We start from the raw sequence: 26,806 nt of genomic DNA on the forward strand, positions 1-26,806 counted from the left end.
AGCTTATAATCGTATGCACCCTTCCAATGTTTTGTAAATCTCTAACACGACTGAAACATTGCAAGATGAACACCAAAGAACTGATTTAAACGTTATTTGCGAGCAAATATAAGTAATTTCAGGAGAAAAATTGCTGAGTTGAAAAGGGAACGCAAAAGTGTGACGAGTTTTCAGAAAAGTACCTTGAGTTGATTAGAATCATTTGTAAACGTTATCGCATTCCTGATGAAAGCTTGAAAAGTCACGTTTAGAACAGTAGATATGTAATTGTTTCAAGAATACAATTGTATTAGCGAGAAGTAGTTTCTGTGCCTAATTTTATATACTGACGAGCCATGAAAAGGAGGGCCCAATAAATTGTTACCTTAGCTTTGTAGTGGACACACTAGAGGTTTAAACAGACAAGAATAAAAAGAAGAAATTCTCGTTATAAGATGAAATAACAAGCATTGCTGCGGTCGATTTTATATCGTGTTGACAGAATAGTCTCAAAACAAAAGTTTGTTTACTTCTTGTTGTCATTACGTTTATTCTCAGGCCTCGGGGCTTGGTGGGATCAATTCCGAGCACCTATCTCCAGGCTTCAGTAAATGACTAATTACCAGCTTAAACGACCCCTGCGTGCGCCCCCTCTTCCCCGAAAAAAATGATTACACTAAACCCTTCGCACTAATTTACAGACAAGGAACAGCAACCATTTTCATGCACTCACTTCTGGACACTGCAGTTTAAAACCCCACAACCCATTACGCAGAATGCACGTTCGAAACTTCGAGCCCCACATGTCTACGTCTGACCGGAACACCAAGAAATTTTAGGCGGCGTACAAAGGAAGCCCGCAGTGTGTACGCACATCACATCATTTCGAGTCTCTCACGTTCCGAACAGGCTGTAACTGGCCCCAAGCCTCCCCTCTCCAAACGGGTGTGAAGGCAGCCTTTCCGCGACCTCGAGGCAGCTGCTCCCAGCTTGCCCACGAAGCTGGGTCGCGCCACTCGGGCGTCAAGTACCGTTGTGAGCTCTGGGCAAACAGCATTAACTGCTCTACTGGCAGCCGTTTGTTTTGATTCGCTTCCACTAGGTTTTCGATCACTAAAGGAATGTCTGTGCCACCTGTTAGGCTCGTCGCATGGTTTTGTGACGACCCTATGAAGGTAGTTCTCAAGTGCACGAATAAACGACGAGTTATATCCGACGCCACTCGGTCTCGGCAGAACATAATTTCGAGAAAAGGCAAAAGTTAGAATAGTTTGAAAACTTGGTGGAGGAACGCAAAGCAGTTAAAGAGGTGAAAGCCAAAAAAAGAGTAGGTCTTGGTGAAACCGTGCGAACGCTTAAGACACGCGCCTGGAGGAAGGACATCCTCCAAGTTTTTAAAAGCCAAAAGTGAAAAGTAGCGCGTTCGTTAAGTGCCCTATTTGTGGTCAGACTTGCTGGAAACAGCAAATGATATATGCAGATAAAAACTGCAGTCGACATTTTTTGTTCGGTTAGCGCTTCATAGCTCCAAGCCTCGTGGTAACTCTGCGTGTTCTTTGCTCGGCTCGAAAGTCGTGCGCACCCAGTGTCGGCGCCAACGCAGAGATATAAAGAAATAAAATGAGCAGATATACAAAAAAAGACTCCTAGTTGGGAAAGTAAGTTATCTGCTTACCGCTCCCGTTTCTTGTGTGTTCCAGCGCCAAGCTGGCTGTCTCCGCAGCGGCTGCTGTCCGTGCAAGTCGACCGTAAGTTGTCCGCACTGCGTGCCATCATCGTGGTCTCGCTTTTCTTTCTTTTTTCGCGTCCAAGCCCGCGCTGGCTCGGGCGGCCGCAGTAGACGGTTGTGGGACATCTTAATTAGGCGAGACCTGCGTGTCTCCGCGAGCAATTAGCGAGGCCCGCCGTCTCTGGTTGCGCTGTTGACTTAAGGGGGCGAAAACTTCTCCCCTTCCTCTCTCCAACCCTCTTTCCCTCTCCATGTGGCCTCCTCCTCCTCCTCTTCCGCCTCTGCCGGGAACCCTCGCCGCTGATCCAGGAAACATGGCCGACGGCAGCATTGCTGTTCAAGGTTAGTATAAACTGGGGTTCTTCTATCTGGTATGGTCGATTGATTGATTGATTGATTGATTGATTGATTGATTGATTGATTGATTGATTGATTGATTGATTGATTGATTGATTGATTGATTGATTGATTGATTGATTGATTGATTGATTGATTGACTGACTGACTGACTGACTGACTGACTGACTGACTGACTGACTGACTGACTGACTGACTGAGTGTACCCGTATCGAAATCATAAAGCAGTCACAAAGAAACAAAAAATTTTGAATAAATGGGCCCACATGGGACTATTCTGCCTCGTTGGTGCAGAGGCATGAATGCAGTTCAGGAAAGCATATAGGCTTGCATAGCCGTTGTCATTGGCGTACCATATGTTGGCAGATCCGCTAAATGAACCAATGCGCTGCAGCAGTTCCCTTGCAGGCGACTTGTGATCGTGTTATGCTCAACCCACTGAACTATTTTGACCGCGTAGGCAACTTCGTGGTCGGCGTGTTGTTTTTCTATCTCGAAAATTACGTTGGTGATGTTTGTCCTATTGCAGCCATGCCAGTTTTTCACGGCAATCTAAATCACTATCATGTGTACCACGTGCAAATGAAGTTTTTCAAAGTATTAACCATGAACTACACCAAGAAGGCTATTTCAATTCTCTACGAGCGAAAATAACGCCATATTGGCATTAGGGACAAGAAGTTGGCCACAAAATAACCTTTGTCTCTCTGTGTGTCTATTCCAGTTTCACGGAGACGGAATGACGAGGGAGGTTCGTACTATTTTGTATTTTCAATCAGGCATGCGGAGATCTAGTACGGATTCTTGGGCAAGTTGGTGCGGCGATTTTGACGAATTCATAGCGCGAAGAACGAGGACAAGAAAGAGGACACATAACACAGCGCTGTGTTGTGTGTCCTCTTTCTTCTTCTCGTTCTTCGCGCTATGAATTCGTCAAAATGCGGAGTACGTTTAACCACGGCAGCCGTATGTACGACGATCACAATTTAAAATGAGCGCTATCTCCAGCGCAGTGTGATAAAATGTCGGTAATTGGAATTTATTTCAGCCATGTTCGCAGCTTTTCTTACAGTTTATAAAACCCTAGGAGATGGTCAACCATGCTAGCGCACTGACAAGTAGTATAAAGCACTAATTTAAAAGCAAAGCTGCGTTGATTTTTGACACTAAACTTGATTTGTAACACTTTCTTAACAGGGCTGGGTGAGTCACCAGAATGTGCCGTTTTGGGTTGCATTTTTCGTTTATTGAACCGCAAATATGAGTGGAACCCTAGGCGATTTCTAAAGTTTTTGCCAAAACATGTCCATGTTGCGAAATCGTGAGCCACTTGCTCCGTCTTCTACGGCGATCCCGCCACTATACTTGTTGGGATTCATTCGCCCAACTCAACGCGGCTCGCCTTGCGCCATGTATTTTCATACGAAACTATGTTTCACCACGCATCAGTCACTGTAGTTACATGAAAATATCCGAGGCAACATGAATTTCTCCCATTTAGCCAAGGCAGATGATGTTGGGACAACTGCATCGTAAGCCCTCCGTCGACATCCTAATCATTTTACTTGGTGCGCAAGTGCTCCTAGATTTTCTGTTAGGATGCACGCAAAATTAGTTTTTTTTTTTTTCAGTTCAGTTTGCGAAACCAATGAAGAACCCAATTGAAAGGAGTACCTTACCTTAGTGTCAACCTTTATTGTGTTTTGACGTGAGATTGCCGAGTCAATGAGTGCCCCGTAAAGCTGGTAGTAGTCGTAGGGCTAGTGTATACCAACGACGCCTCTGCGATGATCTCGCTAAATTTGTGAAAAATTCATGCGCCCAAGGGTGGCCGTTGTTCAGCGTTCCGAAGCGTTCGACATCCTACTCGGAGCTGCTTTTGCCCCCACAGGTGGCCCCGTGGCATAATTGGCTCGGTTCCCGAGCGCGCACGTGAGGGAAATGAACGTCCCGGTGTTTTTGCCTGCGGTCACCGTGGAACTTGTCGGCCGTGCGAGTTATGGTGTAGAGCCGAAGCCACTCGCCGGTTCTGCTCCCTCATCATTAAAACTACAAAATAAGAACAAAGCCATCTAGGTTCCTTATGTTTTGCGTAAGACGACTCGAACACAAGCGAAACATATACGCCGAAAGGCCTGTGTGCAGGACTTCAGCCATGGCTTCGAACTAAATCGCGCCGTAGCGCCGCGACAATGGCAGGACTGGAGCGTAGCCACTAAATGAGCCAACGCATCGTACTCCGCTTTTCATTTACCTCCTTCGGCTTTCGAGTTAGTATTGCATTAAAAATCGGGCCACCTGCACTAACGTGAAACCTGGGGAGGGGCGAAGCATGCAGTGTATTTAAGTGTATTCAAAGATTATAAGTCTCTCTCTCGCCACACGGAGCGCGCTGATTTACGCGACATCCCAATTACGAAGACGGAGAAGTGAAATTCGAAATGGAGAACTGCAAATTTTAAAGTTAAAGCGAGTACGGAGCGAAATAGAAGCAAGCAAGCAAGTGCGAACGAAAAACGAGTGCCCCGGTGTGTTCTTTATTACGTGTTTTTCCCAATGGAGATGAAACGTTCTAGTGGGAGGCGTTGGAAAACGAGTGACCCAGTGCTTCAGTATCGTGACTACATGAAACGACGACGGCGACAGAAGACGCCTACAGCCCGAGCCCCTAAGGGGCTTCGACCCTAAAAGCCTGAGTGGCTATGCATTAAAGACAAACACATGATTTACTCTAATTCAGGTTCTCTTTTTAATAGCGAAGCTATTGAGCAAATCGTTTCTGTATGGTGTCCGCAGTTAAATGTGCCAAGAAAAGGCCGAGCGCTCGTGCGCGCGTGCCTGGGGCGCATGTCCGTCAAGCTCAGCATACCCACTTCTAGAGATTGACCAATATTGGCCACAAAAAAATAATAACAGCGGCATTCGCCGTGTGCCTCGAGCGCACGTTCGTCAAGCCAAGCATACCCACTTAGGGAGATTGGTCAACATAGGCAAAAAAAAAAAAAAAAACAAAACTCCAGCGTTCGCGTATTTCGGCAACGCTAGCTGCAAAACGCTGCCGCGCATGCAAACAAACTCCAGCGCTAATGCTAAAGGTGAAAAGACACCCTGCTTCGGAGAGGTCACCGCGGCCGCCGCATTGTCTAGAAGCCGTTATGGATAACTGGCGACATGGCTACTAGTGTGCCACTCCTTCCCGAGACGACTTGCGGATCCAGCCACCGCTGCCTCGAGTCGATGACGAAGAGCTGGTGGAAGTCTACAATGCTGAGGATGACTTTGCATCCACCACTCGCAGCGAAGGAGATGGCGACCTTTTCGACGCATATGACGATTACTAGCACCGCAACTATGCAAATAAACATTGATCATCATCATCATCATCATCAGCCTATCTACGCCCACTGCAGGGCAAAGGCCTCTCCCATTATTCTCCAATTACCTCGGTCCTGTGCCAACTGCGACCAATTTATCCCCGCAAACTTTTTGATCTCATCTGCCCATCTAACGTTCTGCCGCCCCCTGCCACGCTTGCCTTCTCTAGGGATCCACTCTGTTACCTTTAATGACCAACGGTTATCGTGACGTCGCATTGCATGCCCTGCCCACGTCCATTTCTTCTTCTTAATTTCTACTAATATGTCCTTAACACGCGTTTGTTCCCTGACCCACTCCGCTCTCTTCTTGTCCCTTAATGTTACACCTATCATCTTCTGTTCCCTTGCCCGCTGAGTCGTCCTCAATTTAAGTTGAACCCTCTTAATGAGCCTCCAATTTTCTTCCCCGTAGGTGAGTACCGGTAAGATGCAGCTGTCATATATACTTTCTTCTTCAGGAAACATAAACAATTTGTCCCTAAACGATGATGCTAAGACTTAACTATATGTCCGGCAATGCTCACCTACAACAGCTTCGCCATTCAAGTCTTGCGCGTGTGTGCAAGCTCCCCTGAATTTTTTTCCACATTCGCATCCGCCACCGTCGACACATCTTTCTTCCTCTTCCGGCGTGATTGTCTTACCGGGAACTCTTATACTGAGGCCCACGCTTTGTCATCCACATTTTTATACTTTTTAGTCAACTTAATTGCCTTCGATGCTGTTATGTCATGCGACATTTTTTGCGTTCACTTCATCTGCGGTGTACAGGCGTGGGCAGCCACCTCTCCCTACTGCTGGTTTTAAGCCCGCGCTTTTTCTTCCGAAAGGGAACCTCTGTACACAAAGGTTCGCTCAAGGACCTTGAAGGTCAACTGAACGGTGAGGCATTTACTCTCACATTACAAAAGTACTTGACCAGGTATTTTTGACGACCACAGTACCTTCCTTCACCCTCTACGCAAGCGTATTGAGCTGTAACAAGGATTGAGATCAATCTAGTTTTATTTTAGTGCGCAAGCAGTGTGGCGTGTTGTGTCGTGGGCGACGGCGAGCGGCCTCGGCAGCGACGGGAGCGAAGGCCGGGCGCCGGGCCCACCCACAAGCCCAAGAAGAAAGAGTGCGGCCTGCTCGCACCAAGACCAGAACCCAAAGAGAACGTTTATTGTTCGACAAGACGACACCGAGACGCATACGCACGTGACCCGTCACGTGCGTCCACAGCAACGACATCTAGTTACAATTAATACAACCAAGCGCACACAGTGAGCGGGCGCTCCACTAGAGGGCGCCACTACACCACATCATCTTCCCGTGCAAAAGAAGTTCGCACACTCTGCGAAATACCTACAGCATCTTAAATGCACTACACCACATCATCTCCCCGTGCAAAAAGAAGTTCGCACACTCTGCGAAATACATACAGCATCTTAAATGCACACTCCACATCATTCTCCCGTGCTTTGAAGAATGTCTGCATCTTCCTTTCACTTGACTCACACAACAGGCTATCAGTCGCTCACGACAGTTCTATAAGTCCCGAAAAAAAACCCATCCAAAAAACATTTTCGCTCACGACAGTTCTCTAAAGTCCCCCCAAAAAAAAACCCGTCCAAAACACTTTCAATGATGATATACGATTCAACACAGACATGACACGTCCAACATGACGCAAAGCATGAACCGTACGTATACCCCTTACTGCACATATTCGCGAAGCCACTGAGGCTGCTTAGTCTTACGGCGCGGACGCGTAGACGTTGAACTTGCATTATTTGACGATCCAGACGCCCCCTCATTTTCCCTTGTGTTGTCTACATGGCTATTTGGATTTGTTTGTTCACTATTTTTCTTCCTGACATTCTAATGGTTCCCGAGGGACAATGGATTCAGACCTTGCACTGGTAGAAACCTCCGACAGATCAGGGTCTGTCTGAACCCTGGGGCTTGTCCCTTCTGACAACTGTGGACTAGGGGACTGACTGTCACAAATGTCCAAGTTAGACAAAGAGTACAAAAACTCTTTATGCCTCGACGAGAGTTCAACATTGTCAAAGGAATACGGTGCCGAGCCAATCTCAATTCCCTTCGGAACGACTGTGAGTTTTGAAGCGTTCCAGATCTTTCCATCACTGAGCTTAAAGGTGAAAGGTGCAACCTGAGCTTGCACTGTCAACGGCTTACTATACTTCAGAAATCCTTGCTTACGGAATTTTACCTTCACGACATCTCCCGCCTTTATGCGGGTCTGCTGCGCACCTTTCCTTCTGTCAAAGTACTGTTTAGCTTTATGCTGCTTCGCGAAGACCTGATTCCGAACATGAGGCAGGAAATTGTCCGATTCTGCTGCCTTTTTGCGTATCCTGAAGTTGCTAATATCCACTTTGGAACGAGGCTGACGTCCATGCAGCAAAAAAGCTGTAGAAAGACCTGTCATTGAATGTGGTGTGACCCTATACGACCCAAGAAATTGTGTAATGCTTTTCGAAGCATCCTTGCCTTCAAGTCTGGCTACCTGTAAATGTTCTTTGAGAACTCTGTTAAACCGTTCAATCTGGCCGTTAGCCTGAGGGTAATAATTCGACGAGAACACGTGGCGGATACCTTTCTCCTTTAGATACTCTTGCATTTGTTTGGAGACAAACTGGGGTCCATTATCCGTCACTAAAACCTCAGGGAGCCCTTCCCGACTGAAAGAAGAGTCCAACAACTTAATGACATCCTCAGTTGAAATGGAATTTGTGCCCAGAACCTCAGGCCACTTAGAGTAGTAATCGACTAGTGTAACAAGAAATCGGGGGTACGACACATCTAACGGACCGACGATGTCCATCCCCAACTTTTGCCAAGGCCCTTCAGGCCATTCCACTGGCTGCAACGGAGCTACATGAGGCTTAGCAGACTTGTCTGCCAGCTGACAAACGTGACAATGCTTTACATGTTCTTCAACATTGCGATCCATTTGAGGCCACCAGTAACGTTCCCGGAGAAGTTGTTTCGTACGTACTATTCCTTGATGATTTTCATGTGCTAACTCGAGAAATGTAGGTACCAGTACACAAGGGATAACTACACGGTCATCACGCATGAGTAATCCGTCCACAACAGAAAGTTCATCCCTTACATGAAAGTAAGCAGTTAAATCACTGTGTACCTTTTTCTTATCAGGCCAACCCTTGGACACATACTCTGCTACCTTCTGCAACGTCACATCTGCCTTCGTTGCCAGCTGCACGGTTTCTTTATCGACTACTGATGTCACTAGTGACACTATCTCTTCCTCCTTAACAAGTTCTTGACCGGTCTGAATGGGTAATCTCGATAGAGCGTCAGCCACCAGATTTTCTGACCCTTTGCAATACTCGATGTCAAAATTGTAGTACAGCAGACGAGCTGACCACCGTGAAATCCTTAAAGGTCTACGACCTGAGTCTCCTGCGGCTAACAAAGCAACTACAGCCTGATGGTCAGTTCTAAGTGTGAACCGTCTGCCCCAAAGAAAAATGTGCCACTTTTCGCACGCGAACAAACAAGCCAGCGCTTCGCGCTCTCCCACAGAGTATTTTCTCTCAGTCTCCGACAAAGTTCTAGATGCAAAGGCTATGGTTTCAAGCCGAGAACCATACCACTGCTGTAGTACCGCGCCAATTCCCACATCAGATGCGTCGGTAGTTACTACTACAGGCAAGTCAGGATTAAAGACCTTCACAACCGGAGAACATGTGAGGCACGCTTTCAACTGATCGAAACTGCGCTGAGCATCATCAGACCAACAAAACGTCTGACCCTTCCTGAGCATGAGGCGAAGTGGTTCAACTATCTCTGCATAGTTCTTTATGAACTTAGCATAGTATCCTGCAAGACCTAAAAATGATTGCAGTGACTTTATGTCCGTAGGAGCGGGAGCATTAACTATAGCTTTTACTTTGCTCTCCAAAGGTGATATGCCCTCAGCCGAAATCTTGTGACCCAAAAAATCAAGTTCCTTGACCGAAAAAAGACATTTGTCGTTCAACTTCATGCCACTGTTTGCTATACATGTTAAGACTTCAACCAAGCTCGCGTCATGCTCAGACTGAGTCTTTCCCCACACAAGAATATCATCAAGATAGCAAACAACATTTTTGCAATTTTTTAAGATCTGAGACATCATTTTTTGAAAAACCGCAGGCGCCGACGCCAGACCAAAACACACCCTCTTAAACCTGAATAAGCCTTCATGAGTTACGAAAGTAGTTAAGTCCCTACTGCCCTCTTCCAGCAACAACTGATGATAAGCCGACGCCAAGTCAAGCTTAGAAAAACAAACAGCACCATGAAACATCTGCAACAGCTCTTCAACATGCGGTAAAGGATACCCATCAATGATAATTGCCTTATTCGGTTCCCGGAGGTCCACACACAGCCGAATGTCCCCGTTCTTTTTCCGGACGACGACGAGTGGCGAAACCCACTCCGAGGCGTCGACACGCTCAATGACATCATTGTCCTCGAGGCGTCGCAGCTCGCTGGACACTGGATCACGGAGAGCAAGAGGCAATCTTCGTAGCTTAGATGCAACTGGAGTCACACCTGGCCGCCGTTGGATCTTATGCGAGACGTCCTTGACAAGACCCAACTCGCCGTTGAAGAGATGTTCGAAACCCGGGGGCACGTTCACGGGACACTGCACTGCACACACCGATGCTAGTCGACACGTAAGAGACGCACCGTCGATCTGAATGCCCAGTTGCTGGATGGCGTCGAGCCCCAAAAGAGATGTCCCTTTGTCGGTGACGTAGAATGTGACGGAGCAAGACCGTTGCAAGACTTGAACAGGAGCTTGGAATGAGCCGCGGATGCCGATACGTTGTTTGGGAAAATTCCACAAGTTGACGGAAGCCTTGGACAGCGCATGCTGCTTACTGAAGTGACGCTTGAAATCTTCGACAGTCATCAACGACACGGATGCTCCGGTATCGACTAAGAGTTGCATGGTCACTCCGCTGACTTCGGCTTGAACGACTAAGTCCTTTCTTGGAGGATTGTTGACGCTGACTTCAGCTTGGACGACTAAGTCCTTTCTAGAAGAAGTGCTGACTGTTAAGACGGAAGATCTTGCGGGTGCGTTGATCTCCGTGGATGCTGGATGCTCTACAGGTTCCGGTGTCGAAGCGGATCCCGTAGCTTCCTTCGAAGAAACTCGATGCACTGGTGCCGGCTTACGGCACATCGATGCGAAATGTCCCCACTTATTACAAGAGTTGCAGCGCCGATTTCGGGCTGGACAATTTTGAAATGCTGAATTATGCCATTTATTTCCGCATCGTTCGCACAACTGAAGCTTGCCTGCAAACTTCTTCTGCTGAACTGTGCCGCGGAACTCTACAGCTGACTGCGGATGGAAACGTCCATCTTGGAGGCCACCATCTTGCCTTCCCGAACCCGGTGGAATGACGTCACGGCCTCCCCGGCTGGCCAGGCCATCTTGAATTCCTGTGCCGCCATCTTGAGCGCCCCGGCCTCCCCGGCGGCCCATGCCATCTTGATTCTCCACGCCGCCATCTTGAGCGCGGCGGCTTCCCCGACTGTCATCTTCCGCGACGCCACCTTCTCCTCGTCGACCTACTGCTTGTACTTGATGCGAACCGAAGGCTTGGTTCGCCAACGACAAAGATTCAAAACTCCGACCAATCTCTTCAGCTTTCTCCAAAGACAACCTTTCGCCATGTGCGAGCAGCTTTTCTCTAACCTGGGGGTTAGACGTTCCATGTATGATTTGATCTCGGACGCGCTCCGCGTACGTCAGCCCGAACTTGCAACGTACGGCTTTCTCCTTTAGAGCGGTCACGTATTCTAAAAAACTTTCCCCCCGAAATTGACGACGGCTTGTGAACTCATGTCGTTCAACAAGCGTATTTGTGGACGCAGCGAAGAGCCGGTCCAGCTGCTCCAAAAGTTGGTCGAATTTCGAAATGGCCGGAGCCGAGGATGCGGTCACACTACAGTCGGTCGCGGAGTCGGTCACGAAAGGTCTGGTTACATTAGCGTCGGTCACGTTACTGGCGGCGTCCCTCCTTGCTTCGTTCTGCTCCGCCTCAGCAAAATACCTTCGTTGCCCCTCCCTACCCAAAACACTGACGAGCGCCGACGCGCGTCGTCCGTCATTCCAGTCGCTGCCGCCAGCCGCCTCGAGATGGGCCTGAAACAATTTTTTCCAGTTATGCCACGGAATCGGAGGCGGCCCCGGCAATTCGAGGAAAACGGGCAGGTTATCGAAGAGGCCCATGCTGCCAAGCAGGAAGGAGAGAGACGCAGGAGCAGAAGCAGAAGAACGAAGTAGGGCGAGGCCTAAACGACGGTTCGACAAGCGTCAGCACAAAGAACGCTAGGCCTCGCGACGCCAGACGCGCCGGACAGTCACACTCGAGCGAGGGCAAACGCACTCACGTTTTCATTCTGCCGGACCCGTCGACGATGTCGTCGCAGCAGAAGAAAAGCATCCCATCCTCGTCGCCAAAAAGATGTTGTGTCGTGGGCGACGGCGAGCGGCCTCGGCAGCGACGGGAGCGAAGGCCGGGCGCCGGGCCCACCCACAAGCCCAAGAAGAAAGAGTGCGGCCTGCTCGCACCAAGACCAGAACCCAAAGAGAACGTTTATTGTTCGACAAGACGACACCGAGACGCATACGCACGTGACCCGTCACGTGCGTCCACAGCAACGACATCTAGTTACAATTAATACAACCAAGCGCACACAGTGAGCGGGCGCTCCACTAGAGGGCGCCACTACACCACATGGCGGCTGTGGTATGGCCGCGGCGATGGCGACGGCGTCGGAGTTGTAATCGAGCGAGCGAAGGCAGAAAGATAACGGCGGAGGAAAGTGTGGCGAAGTGTGAAGGGGAGGGCAGTATGATGAGCCCGAACGAGATGCTTGTCGGAGCACGGCCGGGCTAGAGCGGCGGCGCGCGCCGTGTTGATACGGCCTTCGCAGCGGCGGCGAGAACAAAGCAGACCAGTCTCGACGTGAAGTTCCGCCGCTCTCCGCGTGGGGGCTGCGGGAGCCTACCCTTGCATGGTCCTTGCGCGCTTGCATTTGAAGGCTGTTTTACGCGCTCAGGGGCTTCTTTTTTTTTTAAGTGCGAATGCACTTCTTAAGCGAGCCTGAATCGTCCGCCGCTGTCGTCCGCATAGCAACAGCTGCGGGTGCGCGCGCTCCTCGTCTTCCTCCTCGTCTTCCCTAGCAACGGGGGGAGATGGGCGCGCGCTACTCTCCTCCTCCTCTCTCCGCTCAGTGACTGCGGGTGTTGGGCGCCTCCTCTCCACTCCAAGATCACGATATCCACCGTAATCGCGCAATCAACAACCGTGCATTCGCACTTACACACTCTCCCCCTCGGGGAAGTGCAAGGTATTTTTTTTTTTTCGCTGCGTTCGTGCTTATGTGATTTATCAGCGATCATATCGGAGCAGAATTTCGTATCTCTGTTATATTATTGCGGTGAAACCTGCATGCTGGACGCCGGACTTCGACGAAATTTTTGTCAGGGACAGACAACGCAGGACAACGAACGATTTTGACCACTTATTCGCCATCAGGGGCGGATTTGTGGGTGAGCCCTAGAAAGGTGGGGGGTTTTTTGTAGGGATTACGATTATATTCCACTAGACGATAATACTAATATTAATATTAATACCAATGATTTATTGTTCAATCGTGTTTTTATACGCTCCCTGGGATTGCCGATAGGCCTTCCTGGCCGCCGGCGAAAAAAATTACACCATCTTCTCGTGGGGAACCTGATGAGGATGCGAAGCATCGTGGCGGTTCCGTGTGGTTCCATTGTGTTGTCGTTATGTTGAGTTACCTGGCTTTTACTAGCGCCAGAGGGAATTCCGCGTCCGGGTCCACACCGGTGGCAAAGGCACACAAGTGCTGTTGTGTTACGGTGACTAGGCGGTGGTTCTCGAGGCGGCGAAACTCGTCCATCATGTTCTTGTCGATGTCTCTGTAGTAGAATCGAAAGTCTCCGTCAGCGTTGGTGAGGTAAAGGTTGTTGACATTGGTGCACCGGCTGCAGAGCAATGTACACGCCCTCCTCTTCGCAGCTTTGTCTTCTCCTTCTTCTTCTTCGGCGGTTCCCCTACGGGAAGATGACGACAGTGGTTGAACGCGAGCCTACCTCGTGATGGATTCTTTGGTTGGCCAATCCCTAGGGGCATCCTGCCACAATCAGCATCAGAGGCGCTGCGGACGGGGCTGGTTGAGCTGCAAGGCGCGTGGCGCTTCCCGCCACAGCTTTCCCGCGGGAAATTCAACATCCTCCTCTAAAGTTTTCAGTTCGTCGTTTCCGTTGACGTTCAGCTTCGCGTGCCTGCGTTGTATCAGTAGCTTCTTGACGTAATTTGAATGAGTCAAGGACATAAGGCGCGTTCGTAGTACTTGCTCCTGTCCCGGATTTGTGGCGTAGTGGGAAGAGCACCGCGTACCTCCCGTTGCGGCCAGAGAGTCGTGGGATCGAAACCTGGCGCCGCTATTTCTTTTCTTTATAGTGTAGTATCGCCCAGCTGTGGGTGTAAGGAGGAGAGTTGCGCATGCGCAGTGTGAGTGCGGAAGCCGACGCGGGACATGCCGAGACCATAAGACGCTTTTGCATCTAAAATGGTTAATACTTACTATAATTATAACTATTATGCGTATTATTGTATTGTTATAATGTAATAAATAGGGCTGGGCGTCGATTAAAAATTGTTATTCGATTGGTCGAACAATCTATTAATCAGATAATTAGTCGGACGTGTTCATTTAAAAATGGCTTAGAAAAGGACCATTTTTAATGGTTGTTTCTGTTGGATTGTCGATGCTACCGAATACAGGTCATTTTATGCGATCAATGGTAGCTCGTCTATGCAGTTGCGGAGGCCGAGAAATTCGTTGACAATTCGATCCGACAGCAGGGAGTTTCTTTTCTTGTTGACAGTCATCGCGGCTGTGCTGCAGCACGCGAGCGTTTGTTCAACACACGCTCGCGTTGGGGACAGGAAGTAAATGGAATTAAAAATGGCGTTAAGGTCAGAGGGACACGCAGCAGCCTTTTTTACCATGGGTTCTAGTTCCAGAAAGGAGGGGTTTCTGCACATGGCACCCTTTCAAGGAACCCAGATCGTCGTTGGCGCTTGGCTCGCCTTGACTTCAACCAATTAACTTATTAAAAAAAATAATAGCGTATAACATTAATCGATTAATCGGAAGGTTCATCGACCAGTCGCCTAACTTTAGAAATAAAAAAGCCTTTACTACTACTTATAATGTACAAAAGTACGCAGTAGCAACATTCGGGGATATGAATTCGAAAACTAAGAGTGAACGCGCGTAGCGACTGCTTCTGTCCGTCATACGAACAGGGCAAAATTATATAAGCTATGCGGAATTCATTATAGTACGTATACAACAAATTAGACACATGATTAATCAAACGGCTGTCACACCAAACGATCATAGTTTGAGACAACATATCAAAGTCATGTAATTTTCGTGTGTTGCTGCCAGTCGCTGGACCTGAATTGGTGGTCTGAATTAATACACTTGACGAAGCATAGCTTCAAGCATTTGGCGCTGCGGTGTACCAGAAATGCCTCCACGCCAGAGGATGACGATGCACCCGCCTCTTTGTGCATCCCCAAGGCTATGCCTACGGCTTTTACATAGTTCCTATCACGAAACTCTCTGTGTTTTGTCGCCTTCGTTTGGGTTCCTGAACACGCGAGGACATTTTCTCACTTCGGAGAGCGGAAAAATTGTGAAGTCGTCTAGGGAAAGTCCATCCCCCCCCCCCTCCCTTTAATCAGGTACATTTAGAGAAGACGAAGGAATGTTCTGCCGCTACAGTGCTGCTCATACTTGCCTTACGTTCAGGGTTAAATCCAGAAGCTGATAGCTGGCTTGGGTTTGGAATCTTACGCCCCAAATAAACTGGCCGAATAAACTCGTTTCCAATCTGCCTTGTGCCCTTCAGTTTGCAGGTTGTAATCCACCGATGCTTTTTCTCCGGCATGGTATCTTAACAGCCGCTGTGCTAGTTTTAAAACGTAACCAGATTTTTCTGAGCAGTGTACTCCAAACCTGCATACGAACCCGAAACATAGAAACTAGCAAAGACGAATCAGTTACGAGTTGAGAGCAAGATTGGTAAAATTTTGCTGCGATTAATCTGTTGCACTCAGTGGCGGGTGCCCACAACAGCTGAGTACTCAGGATTTCAGTTCGGGGGAAGGTCGGACCTGAAGGACCACAAAAGTAAATAAAACAAAACAAGCGAAGAAAAATTTGATTGCTGCATTGAGGTGAATGTCAAATTTTTCTTCCCAGAAACTTACTCCGCCTTGAGGTTTTCCCCTAAATCTGGCGAATTAAAATAAAACTAGACAACAGGAAAAACCAAAGCTAGTTAATATATAGGGATGATTCCGTGCTCTGTCTCATTTCCCAATTATTTCAATAACTTCTTTAGAGAAATTATATACATACATCGAAGCCGCGTATGGCTGGTACGTAGCGTGCCACACAAAAATATGACCCTAACGATAGTTACGGGGGTTGGATGAGAGGAATGGGGCACCGACAGCGCCCTTTTTATTTATTATAGAAATAACGGCCGCCCTAATTGCGGCCATACTTACTATTCCGAACGCGCCGGGTGGACATGTTTCTAACTAGAACGAACCGGAGAGGAGCATCCATATCTAAATATTATATATATGGTTAAGAAACTGCGTGGCATGCAAACTAAACTTTTAAACAAGGGCGATGACCTTGCGCCGGCGCCGGTGCCCGCGGAGGCCGCAGACGCGGCCGCGGAGACGCCAGCGCCATCTCTCGCCCCCGCCGCGGATCCTCCCGCGGCGAAGTGCGAGGAGGAGGCGCCGCTCGTCGGCACCCCAGCAAAGAAAGAACTGAAACTAAAGCGTGGCAAACTGTTCGCATGGCGACGCAGTGACACATCCCCCTCGCGAGGGGCACGATCAAATGCAGAGCATTTCCGGGTGCGCACGACGTTAAGTAGTTTGCGTTACGTTAATGTTGTTGCACTTGTGGCAACTGCTGACGAGAGAGCGCTCGTCAGCAATTTGAATGAGTCAACGATATAATGCGCGTTCGTAGCCTCCCATTCTGTGTCGGCTTTGTGGCGCAGTGGGTAGAGCACCATGTAAATTGCGTTCCGCCCGCAGGGTCGAGGGGTCGAAACCAGGCGCCGGATAGTATTTTCTTTTATATAGTGTAGGGGAGGTGTGCGGACAACGACGGTGCGGACTACGACGGGACAACGCGGGTGACATCGTGAGTTACTGAAATGCTCTGCATTTAAAATTCGGAAGTCATTAGTCGTTGATGAGCATGGAGTTGTTGTCTTCGCCGGTTGCTTCCTACCCCGCCCCCCTTCCCCACTTTTGCGTAGGCCCGTAGCCAGATGTGTAGCGAAAAAGAAAAAGAGATCGAGAACAGCAGCGGCGCAGAGCTCACCCGCGGAGTGGGAGACACGCGCATCAGCAGAGTTAAGGCCCCTAAAATTACTTTTAGGGGCCTTAAGCAGAGTGGGCTCGCAGCGCCGGCTCCTGGCAGCGGCCGCAGGCAGGGACTAGGCACCTTGCGAAGGCCGTACCAACGCGCGCACGCCGCCGCTCTAGCCCGGCCGTAGTCGGAGTGACTGGCGAAGGGGTGAGAAGGAGGGCGTACACGCGCTGCTATGGCGTTATCTCTCTCACCGCCTCCCCCGCCAGACGCTACGCCTCCGTGCGTCGCTCCTCCGGACCACGCGACGTTTGCGCGGGAGGTTCAAACATGATTTGCAACAGCACATTCACCGGCGGTGGCGACACGCGGCGAGAAAACAGCACAGCAGCGCGCGCCGCCGTGCGTTCGCTGACCACGCGATGACTTCCTGAGGCGCAGCAGATATGCGCGCCGTGACCCGGAAGACTGCAGTAGGTCGCGCTGCGCACAAATTTCGAATTAGAGGGCATAGAAATCGTCAGCGCATTTTTTATTTTAGTTTATGAACTAAATAAACATGACAACTTCCCTTGACTATCAAGTTGCTTATGTGCGGTGTTCCACGTAACTCGGACCAATAAATTAACTCATGCATGTTAAATTTTACACCAGCAAAATAATTCAAAATAGTTAATTCAAGATCACTTGGACCACTTTCCTACCTTTATATATTGAAGACATTTACAAATTAGTTAAGGTGAACTGATTACTTTTAAACGAGTGAAGTTCATGCGCTCTTCTGGAAAAGCAGCTGCAGTAGCCCTTGGACGGCCTGCTTAGCGTGAATGCAGGCGACGTGGTGGTGCGTTCATTTCACATAGCGGCTACTCAACTGCGGACTTGGCGTCTGCGTTGTAGGCGCCCGTCTAGTCTTGGGTTCCGCAGCGCGCCTTCTACTTCTATTCGACTGCTTAGGTGGCCTCTGATTTTTTCTAGTCACATTAAGGCAGCTAAATATCTTATATAAAGGCTCTGCTCCATCAGTCCAACAATCTGCACTGTTCTTTTAATGTATAAAGCTCACCCAAATTGCTATTTTATTTTTTTTTTCAGCGGTCACTCTGGCAACCGACTCCTGCAAGCGCTTCAAGGTGAAGAAGGTGTTCGACTTGTCCGCAAACGCACCTCCCAAGCCTCTGGCCGGCCTCGCAGATTTGCTCGTCTCGAGTCGATGCGACACGCATGGAGTCTTTGCAAGTGAGCATGGCTTCGTGGTCATTATTTACTTCGCATATCCGTTCAGTGCACCCGCGTTCTGTCTACATAAACCCCTAACGCATAGTGCCCTCTTGGAGAGCTTGGCTGCCGGGCGCCAGGCGATCCAGCTGTCGACGGTCACCGCGCGGTCTGCGCGCAGGTGGCGCTCACGTATGCAGCTGGTGCGTTACGATTGGCTAGACAATCACGCGGGCATTTATCGGCCCCGTACTCACTGCTTACTGTCCGAGAAGTATTCTTCTTCCGCCTACATCCCCGTGGCAAGAAGGGTCCTCAGGATTCCCCCCCGGAGCACTTGATCGGTGCTTCTCTGGACAAAACAACAGACACACAGATGCACAAAGTGACAAGTTGCTGCCAGGGAGAATTTCGAAACTGAACCGCACTTGTGCTGCATATATTTTCGTGAATCAGAAAAATTATTGCCTCTACGACATTAACTTTCGTTACGTCGTTAAGATCCCAATGAGTGATCTCCTTGGCTCAATTGTTGCCATCACTGGTGGTCAGCATTCTCTCAATGGCTTTCTCGCAGAGCCTGGCCACGTGCTGATCGTGTCTGAGCGCTCGTTCGCCAGCGGCGGCCGCCTGTCGCTGGGCGAGGGCACCACGGTGATGCCGGTCCCCGAAGGCAGCAACGTCAGCGTGCCGGCCTGCTTCCAGAGGTCCGGCCGCACGTTTCCCGAGAACGCGCTGCTGGTGGCCGACACGGAGCCCGACGCTTCGGTCCCTTGCCAGCGGGGTCGGCAATCCCTCGGTTGCCCCGTCTGTCCGCCGCCTTCACTGACGCAGGGTCTCAAGGAACGCATCTGCTCCTCGCCTTCCGGTCAGTCGGCCGATTGCCAGGACGATCCTGTGCTCCATACTTGACCACGCAGGGCCCGAAGATTATTCGGCGCTTTGCTTCCTGTTTCTCTACTAAGTCGGTATTAGCTGTCAGGGGTTGTCTGATGACAGCGTCTAGTTAAGTGGTCCGGCAGATCACCTGCAAACAAATTTTGCTGACCTGTAAAAGTATGGGTAATACTGAAGGTATTTCAACAGTAAGATTCAAGGCTAGAAAGTGGAAGACATGAATTGGTACTTTGTAAACGCACTTGACTGTACGGCATTCGGGCCCAAATTAAGGGAACAAAACAATTTCCCTGCACTGGCCGTGTAGTGCAAAAGGCGGGTAGGAGAAGGGTGACCTAATGAACTAAACAAGGAGAGGGGAGGGGAGTGTGCAAATAGCCAGGTGGAAGGACGGGGTAAAAAATTTGAGGGCAGAAAGTCGACCCGGATTGCGGAAATCGTCCGCAGATGCTAAGCCGCGGCAGCTCATAATGGTGATCATTGTTGCTGAATAAAGCTTTTTAGCCGGCCACCTTTTTTCATTCCAGGATAATTACAGGCAGCTCTAAAAAACTTGAGAAACAGATAAATAAGACGTAAATAATGTGCTGAACTTAGACACCAAATAGTGCGCACATTTACACCCCATGACCTGACCTACAGAAACGTGCAAACCCCTTGCGTCTAAAAAGCAAAGTGGGCTTATTGCGGATCTCGTTTCTTACAGCGTTCATTGTGAGAAGGAATGCTGAACGATTCACGGGTAAGTGGCGGTGGTCGCCTTCAGAAAGGAACCGTGGTAATGACTCTTCTACGCCCTCTTCTTCAACAGTGCATGATCGTAGGAAGCCCTGGTTCCTACCGAAGCTCGAGATCTCACGTAAGCTTTTTTGTGCTTGCACATTGCCGACTTGATGGAACTGACACAGAGTTTTCCTTCTAGAAACGATGCCTGCGCGGACCAGAGGGAGGTTTAACATTCGCGTTCAAGGTGAGCTGTATTTATATTGCCTGAAGGCGCTAAAAACAAGAGAGCGCAGGCGTCCTAAAAGTGAAATTATACGCTCCCTCCAAAAATCGTTGCTCTTTTCAGAGAGGAGTCGGCTTGGAGGCAACGGGACAGGTGAGTCTTTGACACGTCTTACACTACGATCCGGCGTTTACCGCGCATATTGGGCTTCTGTGCTTTGGTGGTAGCTACCAAACTAACTTAACGCAGCTGAGGGTTGTGTAGCAAATGTGGTGCACGTGGGCACTTGTGTACGCCGCCTCATCGCGTCCTCTGTAGTTTTGGTGCAAATAAATAAGCTTGTTCGCACCAGCAGAATATTTCGCATGTCCCAAGATGTTAACTGGACTTTTCCATGTCTATTCTCTATTCTTTCGTTTGTAGAATAATGTGTTAATCAACGTCAGGTTACTGCTCTTTGGAAATCCCCCCAGTCTATCTCCTCGACTGTTGTGCTTGTCTATTCCGAAGTTTCCCACTGACCTTTCTCCCACCTGCTTCTTACCGACCCTTGCGTTAAAGTATCCCTTCACAATCGTGAACTGCGTTGTTGCCTTCTTCTATCTACTGTCTACGGCTTCATCATCATAGCTGGTTGTTGGCGCATAGGCCTGTAATATCTTTAGCCTGTACCGTTTGTTTAGCTTGATCACAACAGCCGCGACTCTATTGCTAATAATGAAAAACCCCTCCACGTTTCCTGCTATTTTTCTGTGGATTAAAAATCCCACCCCATGTTCTTTCTTCTCTTGGGGTCCAATGTAGCATAGAATATGCCCACTAGTTAGTTCTATGAACCCTTATCCTGTCCTTCTAACTTCGCTTATCCCTATAATATCCCGCTTCATGTCCAAGAGCTCCTCTAGTAGTACAGCTAAGCTTCGCTCGCTAGACAGAGTGCGTGTGTTGAACGTTGGTAGGGTCAATTTCCAAAGGCGGCCCGTCCGGACCCAGACATTCTTATCACCCTCTGCTGTATCGCTGTTCAGACTGCCGCCGTGGACAGGTGCTCTACAGCGCGAGGGCCTAGAGTTGAGTTGGTTAGTCATGGCAGGTGGCGGCCAACTGCTACAAGGATGGCCACATCCTCCTTTCGGGAGGGAATGCTGTTTATCTCCCTAAGAGCCTTCCTAGCATGGTTGAACTTTCCTAGTGTAGCCCCTTAGGTATCCATCCGGATTGATGGTTACTTCCGGAGCAGTCAGCACTCCGTACCTGCATGGGCTGGGCGTAAAGGGCCAGGCAAAAAAGAGCGAGACAGCGAGAGATGTTTCCCGTGCACGCCTGAGCAAGCGTTTGTCGGTTTTGCTTGGAAAAGTCCCGGTACTACAACAAAAGTCCAACAAAAATACTACAAAATTTTATGAAAAAGTCCCAATGGTGCAGCGGGGTGCAGTAAGATTCGCAGAAGCGATCATACTATGGTTAGATGCAAGACAAAGCGGAATCTGAAAAGAGAAATAGACTCGTGAAAACTAAGAAACCCCGCATGGAGTCAGTCAGAGCCAGGTCGCAGGAGTTTAAAATAACTCTTCAAAACAAATTATCCCTTCTGAACGAGTAGAACGAGGTCAGTGTAGACAGACTGAATGACAGCCTAACATCGGTTCTCAGAGAATCAGCAGTAGCTGTGGCAGAGGCAATATGTAGAAACAAACCGGAAAACTAAATAAGAAAACGAACGAACTAATAAAAAAGTGTCAAGTGTGGAGGATCGAATTGAATTGCCCGAGGTTTCGAAACTGATTAACAAAGGTAAAACAAACGAAATTCGCGCATATAACATGGCAGTGATCGAGGAAACGCTGCAATTAGGGTGAAGCTTGAAATAATTTAAGGAAAAGCTGGAGGCAAAAACAGGAGGTACGCACTCAGAGATGAGCAGGGTAACATTGCTCACAACTTGGACGGCATAATAAAGGTGGCAGAACGATTATACTCCAGGTTGTATACCAGCGACGTGAGGCCAAGGAAACCAAGTGAGAATACAAGCTCCAGTCGCGAGAGTAGTTAAAAAGGCTCTCAAAGGCATGAAAATAGAAACAGCTGCATATGACGATGGCATAACCGCAGATATTTTGAAGGAGGGAGGAGATATTGCACTGTAAAAGCTCGCTGTACTATTTCCGGAATGTCTGAAGACTCAAAAAGTGCCCATAGCCTGGAAAAGCGCCAACATTATTCTGATTCATAAGATGGGAGCCTCCAAGGACTTCAAGAATTACAGACCCATCAGCCTACTCTCGGTTGTTTGCGAGCTGTTACCAAAGATATATTTATCCGCATTGGTGACACCCTGGATCCCCAACAACCCTAAGAGCAGGCTGGGTTTAGGAAAAGGTGCTCAAGTATAGATCACATCCATGGGGTCAACCAAGTGATACAAAAATCCGCAGAGTACACTAAACCCCTTTACATGACATTTATAGATTACAAAAAAGCGTTTTATTCCGTACTCACTGCACCCGCTTTAGAAGCACTAAAAGACTAGGGAATACAGAAAACCCGCATAAGACTTCTAGAAGACATATAAGGAAGGCAAGGGCAGGATCATCCTCCATAAGCACAGCGATAAATTTCTGATCCTTTTAATGAGTACCTTTTAACCTCAAATTCGCAATATCCACGACGGAGGTAGACACTTGGCAACCTGTTTCGGCTGGGCCTCTTTATTTTTCTCGCGGCTAGAGCGTGCGAGGACAGGAGTTACAACTCCAATTCTCTTGAACAGGCTCTGCAAGCTGTGTCCGTGGAACCTTCTCCATTATCGACGACGTCAGCCCAGGCGGCATCGACACCACGGCCAGCCGCGTCAACTTCATAATGAGCTCGCAGTGCTCATGCGAGTTCCTCCGCAAAGGTGAGCCTACTAATTTTCCCGGCTTCTCCAGCCTGGCTGGCACTATCAACTCAATACTTGAGGCCAACGTTTTTTTCTAATAACCCCCAGGCATTGACGGGCACCGTGTCCTGCCAGAAACGAACTGTTCGTCCTTTTTTTTCTTGCGTACTTTAGTCCGAGTGAATTCTCCCGCCTAAACGTTTGAGAAATATCCAAACAAAAGGGGCGCGTTTCGTTGCCTCAAGCGAAAATCCCTCACTCTTAACACCTACAAGATCTGTGTGCGTAGCTTCCCCAAGCAACCAAGCTGCTTTCCACGATGCCGAAAGACGCCTCAATTTCACTCGTGGTGGTCAGACCTTCTCTTCGGTGGTGCAAAGAATTGGGTACTTACTCTGTAGCGAGATTCCAGGCAATATTTAGAACACGTCATTCACAAATCGTTCTTTATTTCTTATTCAGTGCATAAAACTCCTGAGTTTGAAACCGTGAAAAAATTCATTGTCATTCCACTCCGGGAAGGAGAATGAGCAGCGGAGCTGTTTATGGGTTATTGGTTGACCACAAACTCGCGCTCGGACCACGCCGCCGAGCCGGGAAAGCGCTCAGCGGTATTGTGAGTAGGCTTCACTGTAGAGCACGCATTGTGGGAAAGCCAACTTACAAAAACCAAGCTTACATTGGTCTTACATACGTTATGGTGACGGCTTAAAAGGGAAAAAAAGGATACACAACCAAATCTTAACTTCTAGACACAAATTCATCCCTGGAGAATGCATTTTAGAATTAATGTACGCCATTTTACATCAAAATGTGAAGTACCGGAGGCGAACAAGTGACCAAAGGGAAAGAATGTGCCGAAGGGAAGGAGGGCGCGGCTTTTCTAGCACCACGGACTCAAAAAATAGACGGAGGAGTTCGCCTATAACAGCTCTGCTGCAAAGATAGGCACGAAATGTCTTATAATGCTCTCATCGGTACGTAAAAGAATATTTAGTGGCTGAAACAAATTCCTGTGGACGTTTTTACCGCTTGGGTTTCTACCACGGTTTCTGACAGCTTGCAGTAAACTGGGATAGCCGCTGGCCTGCTTATGGCCAGTTACATAATCCCGCAGCGGGGCACAATTTCTACGTGTCCATGCAGACACGGGCTACGCGCTGCTGCTCCACAGTCGGCCCATCCCCGAGTCCGGGAGGAGCGTGTACCTGGACGAGAGCTTCACCCTGATCTCCCTGCCCCCCGGGGTCACCAACGTTGCGTCGTGCGCCACCCCCGGTGGCCCCGAGCCCATGCTGAGCGACCAGCCAGTGCAGGGAAGCCCGACGCAGGAGCTGCTCCGCCCTGGTTCCGAACAGAGCTGCCCCGTGTGCCACAGCAGCCTGGAGGCCGACCTCTACGACCCCGTGTGCGGCGCCCACACAGGTGACCCTCCGTTTCACTTCTCACTAGTTTTGGTACGACTTACCGCTTCACTCACTTACTTCGGGGCTGAGATCTTGTGTATATCTGCGTTCCCAAGATTGCGACTGTCTTAAAGTGACTATGAAGGCAAAATACAAGTTTGGTCAATAAAAAATACTGCTTTGTCCAGGCAACAATGACACCAGTCTTATCCCAAACTTCAAACAAATCATCGAGATATTAAAGAAAATATGTGAAGCAGTGGCGACACCCAGCCACTTTCTGGAGATTTCTGTATGACGTCACCGAATCTTTGCGCGATTGGCGAACGCCGCCCGCCAAAAAAACAGGGCCTCTAGTTCTGTTCGATGTACCACTTGAAGGCTAACGTGGAGTTAACACACTGATAACTACGTTTTTGGTGCTGGCCCATATTACGTCACTCCTGCCTATACTATTACGTCAGTGTAGCGCGTTATTTGAAGCGTTTTCAACATTCCTAGCGTTTTTTTTTTTTTGGGGGGGGGGGGTTAAAAAACGTCTTTCTTGGAGCTGAGTGATTTACCAAAGGCTCGCTCTTTCAGACTGAACTAAGCTGTATTTTGTCTTTATGACAACTTTAGGAGGGGCAAGGCTCCAACAAATGGGGCATGAAAAATGTTTGGGTGACCATAACTTCGCAGGGGCTTTTCATTAGCGAACGTTTGCTGCGCAGTATAACAGTGATTACGGACTTGTTCTTGTATCTTTCTTGCAGTGGTCAGGCTGCTGTCATTGAATCCTGCGGTCAGAGGTAAGGCGCTTCCTTCCCATTTCGTAAAAACAAACGCGGCGTATTCATCTTTTTAAGTGGCAGTGTGCTATGCCAGCGTTCAATTATTGCCAGTTACGCGACTATGAAAGTAGACACCGGTTCAAATATCCTTTGCCACGAAAGCATGTGGTCGTGCCGTTGCTGGCAACTTTCAGCAACGAGTTTAAGATACAAATTACTTTCCTCAGCGGGACAATGATGGTTTTGTCAGGGAGCGAGGCTCATTGATGCGGACGGGGCAATTAATCAAGGCCTTTCACCAGCAGCCCTTGGGCGCTGCCATTACGTACTTCAACGGGGCGAAACGGTGCGGCCTTCTTTCAGGATTCCGCGCCTGAGAAGCTCAAAGTAGCCACGGCGCGCAAAGCATTTTATGAAGAGCTTCTACATGCACCAAAACGCAAGCCACGTTAAAATCTCGCCAGCAAGAAACACAGCTCGCCAGTCTGGTCATTAGTATTCCCATGTGACCACCCTGATGACCGCAAATATTAGTTATGCGGGAAAACGTGTGGAGTAGCAGTAAAGAGGAATTTCCGAACTGATCGGTTGTCTGCTTGTTTTTGTCGATAGCGAATTAGCCCTGGCACCGGGATATCTATACCGCAAGCCCTAATCATTACGAAATTGCTTAATTCGAAACCTGCCTTTATTCGAAGTGTTTCATGTTCCGCACTGCAGTGTATATAGAGAGCTCCTCATGCCCACATTTTAAAAAAGTATCGCTTGTAACGAAGCCAGTTTTCTATTCTGCGTGCTTTGCTGCAACTAGGGTTTTCTGTATGCTTAATTTATAGCGTACCATTTCTGCGGAGTACTTATTAGGCCTAACCAAAAAATTATCCGCCTAACCGGCTCGTTTGACTGATTCAGGTCCCTCCGGCACTTACGTCGGGAAAACTCGGATCGCCCAGATTGTGAGAGGTAAACAGGATGGCCTCGGCCACACGCTGGTGTACACCATGCCGGACAACTGCAACTGCGACTACGTAGCCAAGCGTAAGTACTTCAGAAACACGTAAACGAAAAGTGTGTCCGCCGAGTGAGCCTTGCAGCATGCTATCCTGCCATGCTGAAGGCAACGGAACAAGGGGAGCGCGAGAGAAATTCATACTGAACATTGCCACTGTGTTCATCGCACGGATGCTAATAGCAACACAGACACAGCTTTTTTTTTTTAATTGAAGGATAATTACCAAGGCTGTATTGTGAAAATCAATGAACAAAGTTAAAAGACCGTGTAACTCGAGGCATCGTGGTTATTTTTAACAAAGAGTAAAAAAACGAAGTTCCAAGCTGATCACCTGGCAGTCGACGCACAAGTTCTCGGATACAATGGTTCTCTATGGACAACATTTACTGGTGCACAACTAAAGTTGTAGCGTAAAAAAGAAACAAAATTACCGACAATCGTGATACTCTTTAATACAAAATTTTATAGCAGCAGTCTAGGTGTTTTGATTCTGCCATATATATAATTCGAGATATGTACATGTGTGTACAGTTACAGACCACTCTGGTGCAATCCATTACACACCACCGACAGACTTCCATTCATGCAGCGCTGTGTTTGCAATTATAGTATCTGTGCACGTGTGCACAATATATCATACCGGTTGTTGCGTATCTGGTAGCGTGACCCGTGATGGCGTCCGTTGGTCCGGAGTTGGGGCAAATATCGGGGTCGAGTAGGGAGAAGAAAGAAACTTTA

The 26,806-nt window shown here is 48.7% G+C and overlaps 1 protein-coding gene and 1 long non-coding RNA gene across 3 annotated transcripts in view; one reads left to right on the top strand and one right to left on the bottom strand.

Annotated features, from left to right (window-relative positions):
• Window positions 1–26,806, top strand: part of LOC144170589 (uncharacterized) — a 77,226-nt gene that overhangs the window by 12,949 nt on the left and 37,471 nt on the right. The window contains exons 4-15 of one of the 2 annotated variants that reach the window (XM_077700477.1): window positions 1,680–1,727; window positions 2,018–2,050; window positions 2,790–2,816; window positions 18,028–18,171; window positions 18,728–19,018; window positions 19,754–19,906; window positions 19,970–20,017; window positions 20,120–20,149; window positions 22,767–22,895; window positions 24,024–24,302; window positions 25,039–25,074; window positions 25,969–26,094. In XM_077700477.1, coding sequence (XP_077556603.1) covers window positions 1,680–1,727; window positions 2,018–2,050; window positions 2,790–2,816; window positions 18,028–18,171; window positions 18,728–19,018; window positions 19,754–19,906; window positions 19,970–20,017; window positions 20,120–20,149; window positions 22,767–22,895; window positions 24,024–24,302; window positions 25,039–25,074; window positions 25,969–26,094 — 1,344 coding nt within the window. Of the gene's footprint in view, window positions 1–1,679; window positions 1,728–2,017; window positions 2,051–2,789; window positions 2,817–18,027; window positions 18,172–18,727; window positions 19,019–19,753; window positions 19,907–19,969; window positions 20,018–20,119; window positions 20,150–22,766; window positions 22,896–24,023; window positions 24,303–25,038; window positions 25,075–25,968; window positions 26,095–26,806 lie in introns of those variants that run through there. The other variant, XM_077700476.1, reaches the window with a different exon arrangement.
• Window positions 6,586–7,670, bottom strand: LOC144170588 (uncharacterized). Its single transcript, XR_013322634.1, has 2 exons — window positions 6,863–7,670; window positions 6,586–6,789 (listed from the first exon to the last, which is right to left on the bottom strand). It is a non-coding gene; the product is annotated as an uncharacterized LOC144170588 (long non-coding RNA).

This window comes from Haemaphysalis longicornis, unplaced genomic scaffold (assembly GCF_048455015.1).
Source record: "Haemaphysalis longicornis isolate Haplotype H1 unplaced genomic scaffold, Haemaphysalis longicornis Haplotype H1 scaffold_2, whole genome shotgun sequence".
Taxonomy (NCBI): domain Eukaryota; kingdom Metazoa; phylum Arthropoda; class Arachnida; order Ixodida; family Ixodidae; genus Haemaphysalis; species Haemaphysalis longicornis.